We start from the raw sequence: 11,615 nt of genomic DNA, 5'->3' as shown, positions 1-11,615 counted from the left end.
CACACACACACACACACACACACCCATGCAATTTGAAACCCCAATTGTATGTGGCTCCAAATCACACAGAACAGCTGAGCTACATGGTGAAGCAAATGCCGGGGATGAGGAACTTGGTGCTGCTCCATCCCACTGTACATATATGGTGTATTTTATTGGCTGGAATAATGCCGGAAGAGGCTTACACTCATTCACCGAATATGTTTAGAACATTTGAGAAGAACTGAGGTTGCTGGTGGGGATGCAGCAAAGCAAGTTGGCTTTGTACATGGTCAGAGTCACACTGTTTGTTCACGTAACATAGAACTGAGCCTTTGCACTGAAGGGCTATTCCGCGGGGAAGCCCAAAGGCTCCCGTGCAACCCTTCTGCTCATCAAGTGCACTACAAGCCTGAGTTTGACAGGTCCCCCTCCTGCACCCATCTTCATGTTATGGTATGTGCATCTCCGCTGCTGCTTGAATGGCTGGCGCCAGGCAACTGCATTTTTATTTGCTGAGGCATTCCAGCATGTTGAATAGCTGGTTTTAATTGCTGGTTTGGGTTGGCTGATTGAATGGATACTGCTGTTTCCGAATAGCTGGTTTTTATTAAATTATTGTTTTTTAATTTTACCCACTGGGGAAGCCTATACTGAAGAGCAGTACTTTTAATTTTTTAACAAAAAAGACTGCATTCCTGTGTATACTTACTAGGAAATTTGCACACTGAGTTTAGTGGGGTTTATTTCCAAACAAATATACATAGTACTGCAGTGTAAGACCTAGTCAAGCAACAAGAGTAGTCACTTGAATGGCAAGGAAAGCTAGCAAGACATATTTTCCAGGATCTCTTGAAATGCTGAGATGCAGCATGCAGTGGTGTTTATGCTCTGGATGTGAACAGGTCAGAATCAGCTGCAAAGCTTCAGGAAAGGGCTATTAAATAATAGTAAAGCAAATGCTTTGCATTCAGACAATCTCAAGTTCAGTCCCCAGCATTTTTCAGGAGGCTGGGAAAGACCCCTCTGAAAACTGCTGTGGGTCCCTCTATACAAACTGAACTCAACAGACCAATGGTTTGACTTGGCATATGGCAGCGTTTTGTGTTGCAAAGGCTTCTGGGACACAACTATCAGTTTCTATGCTGCCGCTGCTGCTTGGGACAGCAGTTCCTGATAGGAGGCATCTTAAATGGATGTACAGGGTGCCAATTTCAGCCCACTGGTGGATCACAAGAATCCTGTCAGGTAGGTCTAGCTGAGACACAGTGATTGGTCCAAGGTCTCTGTTGAGTTCATAGCAGTTATTTGAATCCAGGTGTTTCAACATGCTGTCCACCATAATGGTGATCATTTGTGCCCCCCCCCCCACACACACATCTTGGCCTACAAGTTCAATGAGCCCTAACCAGCAGTGCCAATAGGGATGCTGGGAGTTGGAGGGCTTTAAGTTGCCCACCCCGAGCCACACCATTACACTGGCTCTCACCAGACCGCAATATCTGGTGATAACTGCTGAAATTTGACACCATCTCTACATATGGTTCTGCACATTAAAGGGTCAAAAGTCTTGGGGTCCATTGCATTTGGTCACCCTACTGCTTGGTTCCCACTCATTCTATCAACTTGCCACCCCCAACCCCTCTTCTCCCCCACCCCCTGCTATGTTTTTGGACAGCTACTCTGGACTACAGGCTTTCTTGGATTGTGGATTATGCCTGCTCTAGACAGCAAACATCTGGTAACAGCAGTAACTGAGTTGCTCCTCTTGAGGGGCATCTGTGGCTCAACATAGCCAGAGAGCATTGTCTCTCTTCCCAGGCCGAGCATTCTACCACCTTCTCCTGCCACATGCTATTTCTGACCATCCTGTGTTACTGCATGCCATCTATCTGCCCTTGAGAATGGGCTGTCTCTTCCCTGGGTGGGGCAGTTTAATCTCATTTCCTTCAAGGTTTATCTCTTGCAGCTTCTGCTCTGTATGTTGCCAGCCAGGGTTGAGCATGGTAGTGCTAGCGATAGGGAGGAGAAGCCCTCCTGGCAGGTGGGAGTGAAGTAGCTAACCTGGTTTGGGTAATGCAAACCCCTTTATTTTTAGCTTTCTAGGCACTGATGCCTCTGCAGCTCCCCTTATTATTCTGAGTCCTTCCAGCATTTTTACTCCCTTGTTAGTAAGATTCCTGTCTTTTAACTTGGCCAATTACAAACAGACAAGCCCTTTTCTGGGCTAGGATGGCAAAACAAACAGGAGCTTATTACAACCGTGTTAGAATCAGGAGGATTTAAATTGCATCCTTTCAATTTCATTGTTGTGCATGACAATAATACCTAATGGTTATTTTAAATGAAGGAAATCACTTTCTCGCCAAAGCAGCGTCAAAGCAACAGAACATTAAAGTAGAATCTGTATTGCCAGTGCTTAATTTGGAACAAAGATACCTGAAAGTGGTCTCCTGTGTTGTGTAGCCAGTTTGAGTGTGCAGCTGGTAATGTATCCCATCCATTTGGGCCTTTTGGAATTGGCTGGGTGCCACACAAACATACAATTATATTTCACCAATTATATTGGTGTCTGCAATGCTTCTAAAGAAAATGGTTAGACTGTTTAATGTCACAATGGATCTGGTTATAGTTATTTCTAAACACACTCAATGCTTATTTTCTGGTTGCTCCTTTTCGGATTTAACCACTGTAACAGCCTTCTCCAACCTTGTGTCTTTCAAATGTTTTGGACTATAGCTCCCAGCATTCCTGACCATTGGCTCTCTTGGCTGAGGATGATGGGAGCTGAAATTCAGGGCATCTGGAAGTCAGTAGGATGGGAAAGTTTACACTAGAGACTCAATGAAAAGGGTGGAGAATTCAGGACTGCCAGTTCTTTTGCACATACGCACATAAATGGAATATATTACATTCCTGTACTGCCCAACTGCCAAAGCTCTTTGAGTAGTTTACAACAATTAAATTATTATTTTACACTGCATTTCTGTCTTTCCTTTTTTCCTCTTGTGAGGAACCCAAGGTGGTTTACACAGTTCTCCTGCATGCCATTTCATCATACCAGCAGCCCTGTCAGACAGATTAGGCTGACGGTCAGTGACTGGCCCCAAGTCACCTTGTCAGCTTCTTGGCTGAGTTGGGACTAGAACCTGGATCTCTTGGGTCCCCAGTCTAGCCCCACCAACATCACTCCACACCAGCGCCCCTTGAAACCATGAAAATATATTATAAAAGCCATATGAATGCAAAAATATGTTTCTGTTCCTTGCACTATGGGACAGCATACAAACACAATATATAGATATATAAATGGACAATACAGAGAGAGATTTAAAATAAATTATTTTTTAATTCAGCAGCATGCAGACTAGCCAAAATATGAAAAGGATCAAAACTTGGGACAGGCATTTATTAGCAACTGTTCCTGATAAATAGTAAGCATATGTATATCAGTAGAAATCACACTGATGGATTATCTTAATTCAATAAAAATTCCACTTATTCCCTCCAAAGGACTTAACAGCCTCCCCCCCCCCATATTCAGGTTTTCCCTGATCCAAGGCATATGGTCTCCCAGTCAGCCATCCCCACCCCAATCCAAGTAGTTTAAATGGCAAGGCTTCCCTAGCTTTACCAATAGATCTGTTTTGAGTGCCTCTAGATCATTTTTCAGATATCTTCATTCAGATGAAGAACCTTTGCTGCACTGCGACTTTACATGGGAAACCACTAATAACAAAGGAGAAAAACAGGAAAAGGCAAGGGAAAATTCCACAAATTGTCTTTGGACAGGTCTAAAGAAAGCTAACTGGCCAGAATGGAGGATGAAATTGCATCCATGCCTAGTTCTGGGCTTCCTGTAAACAGCTGGTTGGCCACTGTGCAAACAGAATGCCAGATCATATTGGCCTTTGATCTGATCCAGCATGGCTTTTATGTCTGTCTATTCCAGTTCCATGTACTGCAGCCACCCCCGATCTGGTGCCAGAAAGATGTTTTGGACCCTGGTCATGTTTTGCATTCCCGGTCAATCGCCATGGTGGCAGGGCTGGTGACAAAACATCTAGAGGGCACCAGGTTAGAAGGCTAATCCACTGGGACTGGTTGCAGATCTACAAGGCTTCAGTCAAAGAGGAGTGTTCCACATCACCTGCTACCTGATCGTTTTAACTGGAGACCCCAGGGATTGAATCTGGAACCTTCGGTATACAAAGCAGGTACTCTACAACTCCCTCCCAAAATAGGACAACCTGTCAAAATGATGAATAGACACCAAGTCTGTTTCTATCTGCTTTTGTTGTGGTGCCTTATTAAGGTATCATTGTTATCATTATGGGATCATTAAGCTCTAATGCCTTTTAAAAAATGAGTACATGGAAAGGGACCTACCTTATACTACAAATTTCAGCTTGTTCGATAGTGATCCCCTGTTTCCAAGAAACCCTGGGTTATTCTACTTTGGGAGGTGATGCTAAACATTTGTAACAAATAAGCACCCTCCAGACTTCAGCTCATGGGATCTCTGGGGAAAATCTTAGTAAATTATATACAACATACGCACACACATTATATGTATGATGGTCATGTTGATTGTAAAAATGCTAAATTTCTTATCTGTGTAATACTTTTATTAGGCCAATGAAAAGATCACAATGATTGTGCAGGCCCTGTAGATCTCTAAGTCTCTTTGTCAAGCAATATATTACAAAAAGCAAATTTGGGGTTAGAAGGAAAAGGAAAAAATCTTGACTTGATAGTGAAGTCAGTTTCAGCATGTTCAGATTCCCAAGGAAGGGTCTGCATGCATTCCAACCAGGATCCACAGGGCATGTGATGGCTGAACCTGCAGCTGGTTTGCTGAGCACCACAAAAAGGAAATGTTGGATTCCCCCACTTTGCAAGTCCAGCTCATTTGGGAAATATAAGATAGAGGTATATCATTGCTATGAACTACAACAGGTATGTTGGTAGGTGCCCAGGCCCATAGGACACAAATATACATAAAATCTACACATACAAACTTTCGCATACACACAATTGCAATGATTTATTTAAATTTCACAGGAGGCAATTAATTTCTCACTCAAATGAATAAAATGAATTATTTGCTGTCTTTACTCAATCATCCCAGAGTAACCAAGCAAGATCTCTACCCCACCCCTCCCAAAACTACCCATACAGGGGAAGACTTTTGTATGGATACTACAGCATGTGGGAAGGAGAACGTTAACCCTTCTATCCCCACTTATGTTCTCCCTTGAAAATTGCCCCCTGCTGAAACGGGAAAAAACCCCTTTCATTGGCACTTGTAAACATCCAGGGCTCTTCAGAACAGATCTAGGGCCAGGGACCCATAGGGCCATGCCACTAATGCCCCTGACCACTAGTAAGGTGGTCAGATGCAAAGGAAGGTAGGCCTCCTGCACTTGCAATAGCTGTATAGGAGGAGGAATTTCATGATGAGCTACCAGCCCCAGTTCCTTGGTCACACAAGTTACTGCAGGCTCCCTGCCCACTTTTGCATTTATGCACTCTGGCCTCACCTGCGGTTCTACGGCAGGTTCTTAGTACCAAATAGCTTCCGGAAACCTCCAGCACACAAGATTGCACAACCTTCTGCTCATCATTATGCCATGGTCAAATTACTCTTGCAGTTAAACCATGTTAGGGCCAACATCGACAAGCGATTCAGCACCGAACAACATGCTGACAATGTTATGAGGTGGAGGACTGCAGTTAACTTACTTGCGTGATACCATGTAATATGCATAACAAAGGCAGGCAAGTTGGTCATAAGAAAAAAATCAGCCTGTATACTCTATTAGACCAACTGAAAGATCTTATTTCTGTGGTCACTGAACTGTCCTGATAAAAAATATTACCTTATATTGACTTTGCAATATACGTGTTTGTAAGCACATAATTTAATTGCATATAATTATCGTTTTTCCAAATGTGGCAATTAACAGGTTGTGTGTGATGGCAAAAGTTGCCCTAAGGAGTGTTTGTCTGAACTGCTCAGTTTCAAAACATTTTCTCTTCACTTTTTCAAATTATGTTTCTTCATCATTTAGAGTATCATTGCTCACTCTGAGCTTTTGAGATGGGATGGGGAAGTTCATAAATCAAAATTTAAAGCAACATCGTTATTTGGAAACATGCTTGTTCTGGAATTATTGCTGCTATAGATTGAACACTTTTGATACATGGACCTTTGGAGTCAAGAGCAACAAAACACCTATCTGATAACGGGAAGCTTTTATGCTGGGGAAGCTCACAATACAGCACAATAACCCTGGATAGCCCATACAACTTGCACGCTGTTTGTCTGTTCTAGATGATCATGTCCGAAGAGAAGAGGATCTGCTGGAATAAACTGTAATTCTATGCCCATTTAACATAGTAAGCCCCATGGAATTCAGTGGGACCAAACCTGAATAGCACTGTCCAGGTGCTATTCCAGGTACCCTATGCCAGGTACACTAGCCCTTGAATCTCACATGAGATTGCTCCAGTGGTCTGACTTTCTATGGTGAGGAGAGGCTGGTGGGGGTATCTCAGAGCACAACACATTCTGGATCATTACTCTGGAACTTGGTCTCCAACCCTCTCTCTTTCTTTCTCACACAGCTTAAGATTTCATTTAGTGAAAATCAGCTGGAGAGGACCTTTGAGTACCCGTCAGAGGGCTCCCTTCTGGAGAAGTTTGGGCCTCCGGAGGAGTCAGAGTCTCTGACCTACACAAACCCTCATGTGGATGATGATGATGAAGAGGAGGAACTCCTGCTGCTTCACCGGGGCCTCCCTGGCCTATTGAGGACCAAACCCCTCATTGTGGGTAAGCATCCTCTGGAGAAGACTGGGCGTGGTTGATTGAGGGAGACCTGCCTTAGACTATATTACACTCTTTCCCCTCGCTTGCAGTCTCGGGGTTGGCTCTGGCACAGGTTGGCATTAGGCTTATTGACTGGAGGAAGAGGGAAAGCCTTGCAAACCAATGGAGAATGAAAACATCACATGGAACAACTGTACATGACTAGGGTGTACAGAAGTAGGCATGGTATGGAAAAAAGTGCTTGGGAAGACATTTTCTCCCTCTTACAATACTAGAAGCCAGGGCCAACCCATCAAGGTGACTCCTGGGAGATTCAGGACAGATGAAAGGAAGGATTTCTTTACACAGCATACAGATAAACTATGGAATTCTCTTTCTCAAGCGGTGGTGATGGCTACCAATTTAGATGGTTTCAGATGAGATTTGACAAATTCATGGAGAAGGCTAGCAATGACTACTCATCCTGATGGTTATATCCCACCCCCAGTATCAGAAGCAGTACACCAGTTGCTGGGGAACATGGGTGGGAGGGTGCTGTTGCATTTCTGTCCTGCATGTGGGTTTCCTGTGACCACTGTGTGAACAGAATGCTAGACTAGATGGACCCAAGCTCCGATCCATCATGGCCCTTCTTATGTTCTTAACCTTTTAACCTTCTGACAAGGCAAAAAGTCCTAGTTAAGTCAGCTGAACCCATGATGATCATAAATAAGAATGGCTGTCTGTTTCCATACCAAGCAGAACGCTCTGCATTCAATATCTGCCAATTTAGTCCTGGAACTTAGAAAAGGTATTCATTCCATGAGCCTAGGTCAGATTAGAAACATATCTAGCAATAAGAAAAGGTCAGCTAGGAATCTATATTTTGATCCGATCTGTTTGCAAGGATGTGAGATTAAGAACAAGTTATACAAGGGCAAGATGCAAGCCTCAACTTGAATCTCTAGATTCCAGCAAGATGTGCTGGATGTGTAAAAGAGCAGACATGCTTTTACCTGGGACAGTTAGAGACAAAGAGGGATTTAAACTGACACTTAGAGGCTGAAATTATGGTTCCATCTGGTGGCCCTTTTGGGGAAGTGCAAGAACACTAGGTTCAGTTCCTGGAAAATCTGAAGGTGCAAAATGGTTGGGACTTTTTGGCTTCTTTCTTTGTGCTTCATCTTTATACTAACAACTCACTTGTTCTTTCTCTTCCCTTTTCCAGATGAGTCCTGTCGGCGGTAACCCCGTTCATCCTTCTCCATAGTAGGGAAGGCTGAAATATATCTAAGGATTCACGCCACAGTTTGAATCCTTCAGCTGGACCTTGAATTTCTTTCCATCTTCCATTGGCCACCATGCCAAGGAAAGAAGCCAGGACCAAGAAAGACTGGAAAATGTTGCCCTTTTTCCAGGGCTTTGGATGTATTTTCTTCCTTAGGGAGAAAAGAGACAGTTCCAAAAATATCCTCTTCTCTTCAGTGTCCCCTCTCCCACCACCGGCTCTAGTCTTGAAACAGGATCTCAGAAGACCATCACCCCAATGAAACAGACCACCCCAGATCTGGATGGCAGTGGGTGCTTTGAGTCATATGAGACTTTCCCTGATCTAGATGGTAGGGTTGATCTAGATGATCTGGACAGGGAGCTCCTAAGCTACTGCACAGGTTTGATTTAGAGAATTCTTTTCCTGTCGTTACACTGCCAGCTGACAAGGATTCTGCTCCATCAGCATCTTAGATTTACAGATTTCTTAAAACTGCCAGCAAAGGGAGCTCTGAACCTTGTATACGCATTGTTGCTGTTTCAAGCAAGGGCTATCATCTTTCTTCCTGTTATCACCCAAGCAATGGTTCATTAACCCTCACTGGGTTGAGGGACAATATAATTCTCAGGTTACTTTTTGTAAAGTACCTGGATGTTGTCCATGAGAACCCTGAATGGAAAAACAAAATCCTAATAGTTGCCATATGTTTGAGAGTAGCGGGAGAGAGGCATTAGCTGTGAAAAGCAAGCAGTTATGTTGGCACACAGCCTAACAGTATTGGGGAGAGCTTTGTAGCTGGGGAGGGGGGTGTTCCAAGTTTTTTTAACCAATTCTGGAGGAAGTAAATTCAAAAGAATATGGCTCTAGTTATTGAAGCAAGAGTTACAACTAATAAGGCATGTACCTGGGCAAATGGGGAGGGTTCTTGGGTGTTGCTAAAAAGCAGGAGCACTTGGTATTAAGGCATGAGACTGGGATCAAATGGGAAACGTCTGTCTCTGCATATGGAGAGAGCTAGTTGTTGCTGGGGATGGTTTATTTCTCTTTTTAGTTCAGGAAGAGGCAGTCATACTGGAGACAGCCAAGCCTGAATTTGGCATCATAGAAAGCAGGAAGCAGCAGTGTGTGGAGATAAGGAACGAAGTGGAGCCAGCGGGAAAGTGCAGCTGCCTGTTTTAGTCAAATTCATTTCCTGTTCTGGATTCAGAACTCATTAGGGATTGAACGGGCAGGCAATGAAGTGGAATGAATAGATGCAGGTGGGATGTTAGAAAATGAAGTGATAATGACCAATAGGTGTGTGTGTTTATTATTTTACAAACAATCTTGATGAGTATTTGTTGTTCTTCACTGCATGGCATGTTGAAACTGAAAAGGGGGCCAAGGGACATTGGGAATAGCTTTCAAAAGGAATCAACCAGAGAGAGATTGCAGTTCAGCTTGCTATCAGCAGCCCAAGGTTGGCTTTAGGATCTGGGGAAAGCCTCAGAAGAAAGACTACCAAGTAAGGGATAGGCAGGGCAGGTCATGCAGACCATGGGCACACTCCAGAGTCCTCTACCAACAGGATCTGATGTACACAAACCAAGCCACATGCCACTGAACTGCGGTTCTAGAGTTTTGTTTTCAAATACAGCGTTCATTCTGCCAAATGAGGACAATATCGTTCTTAGATAAGATTAAAAGGAAAGTAAAGACCTGTGGAGAATTTGCTAGAAGTCCTTTAAATCTTATCAGGAGGCTCCCTGTTCCACTCAGGGCATGAGGGGCAAGCACAGCTGGGCATCTGCTAAGAGCTAATTCTCAGCGCCCCCCCACCCCCCGTCCCGGAGCTCTCTGGCCACTGTGTTCCCCTTGTCACTGCTGGTCCACTGGCCCTCTCTGAGTGAAGAAGCAGAGACAGAAACAAGAAGAGCAGCAGCCTCTGTGTCTTCACTCTGGATCCATCTTCGGCACTAAGGCGAAGGGCAAGCTGATCTGGTAGTGGAGATAGCAAGGAGGGGCAGGCAGGCCAACTCAGGGAAGCAGGGAGTCACTGTGGGCGGGCATCTTGCCCAAGGGCTCCCTCTCCAAAAAACAAACCAAGCAAGCAACCTGGAGCTGCCTTAGGATCCTGGCAAATACCTTACAATTCAACCCTCTGGAACTGCCAATGCAAATCTTCCATCACTCTGATTGAAAGCCTGCAGCAAAGCCAGAAGTGTCCGATTCAAATTGGAGGCATTTTAAAACCTTGAACAGGAATTCCTCTTTTTATTGGGAATCTTGAGACTTGGGGAGCCTGTTCAGTTACATGGCTTGAAGAACAGCACAACTCATCTCCAGGAAAGGATGCAGACTGAAAGAATGAAAGATGGATGAATGTATGAGAACAGAAAACTGGCTTTAGGAGCATGATGGTGAAGAGTGTGGACTGAAGGAATAGAAGTATGCAAGAATGGAAGGAGATGGCGCAGATGGGAAGGGATGAGAACAATGACATGTCTTCTCTCCCCCTTCCATGCTAATTTATCATGTTATCCATGTGCACCATGTTTATCATTACTCTTATTTTGCACTGTGGGAGCAGCCATGCCCAAAACCCATGATCGAATGAGTGAATGACTGAAAATAGCAGACATCTCTTTCTTTGATGGGGTCTGCAAAGATCAGTGTATGTCGGGTGAGGGGCGAAGCAGCTGTGTCCAGCCATTTCCATCAGTGTTTTTTTAATATGTTGTTATTATTATTATTAACAATAAATCAGAATGATGTTGCACGTTGACCTAATGGTATTCTATGATCTGTTAGCCTTGTTTACTATATCATTTACTGACAACACTCCTCTGAATATTGGATGCTGGGGAGAAATAACAGAAGAAAGCCATTAGGCTCCTGCCCTACTTCCCAGAGACATCTGGTAGGCCATGCAATGTTAGAGAATTCTGGGTTAGATGAACTCTGGTGCGCTGCTGCAAGGCAATTCTGTCATTCTCTTATGGTTGTCTTCACTTCACTCTGCTAAATGAGAAAGAAATCTGGGTTGGTTTGTGGAATCACAGATGGGACAAAGGAACTCTCCTCACCACCGCAAGCATTCATCTGCCAGGCCCAGCACAGATTAATAAAAATACTCCAAATCATGGTGTGTTGTGACAGGAGGTCAGCAATTTATGGCTTTCCAGATGTTTTGGCTTACAAATCCCATGAACCCTAGCCAGTAAAGCCAATGATGAGGGATCATGGGAGTTTAGGCCAAACTCTAACTCAACCCTACATAAAACCTAGTTATTCACTTAGCTTGAAAACCCTCTAATCTGACATCTGGGACAGCTCCTGATATTTTATTGTGCTAACAAGAAGGGGCTTCTAAGCAACCTGGTGCAAAAAAGGAGGATCTTAGTAAGTGAAAGGGCACAGAGCAGGTGACTGAATAAATTGTTCAAGTGCTTTCTGGAAGTTCCCCTGCCTGAGACAGATGCAATGGAGTTGAGAACACCACACTCCACAGCAGCTCTCACTTCTGCTCTAGAGATGGGAAGGAAGAATTTACATACATAGTAATGTAGTAAT

At 44.0% G+C, this 11,615-nt stretch overlaps 1 protein-coding gene across 7 annotated transcripts in view; it reads left to right on the top strand.

Annotated features, from left to right (window-relative positions):
* PPP1R18 (protein phosphatase 1 regulatory subunit 18) overlaps positions 1–10,827 on the top strand; it is a 41,979-nt gene extending 31,152 nt beyond the window's left edge. For all 7 annotated transcript variants that reach the window (XM_044422472.1, XM_044422471.1, XM_044422465.1 and 4 more), the window contains 2 exons: positions 6,610–6,817; positions 8,022–10,827. In XM_044422472.1, the coding sequence (XP_044278407.1) occupies positions 6,610–6,817; positions 8,022–8,041 (228 nt within the window). In that variant the 3' untranslated portion in view covers positions 8,042–10,827. The remainder of the gene's footprint in view (positions 1–6,609; positions 6,818–8,021) is intronic.
* Positions 10,828–11,615: the final 788 nt, after the last annotated feature.

This window comes from Varanus komodoensis, unplaced genomic scaffold (genome assembly GCF_004798865.1).
Source record: "Varanus komodoensis strain SLA01 unplaced genomic scaffold, ASM479886v1 scaffold128, whole genome shotgun sequence".
NCBI lineage: Eukaryota > Metazoa > Chordata > Lepidosauria > Squamata > Varanidae > Varanus > Varanus komodoensis.
This window is presented reverse-complemented; position numbering and strand designations above follow the sequence as displayed.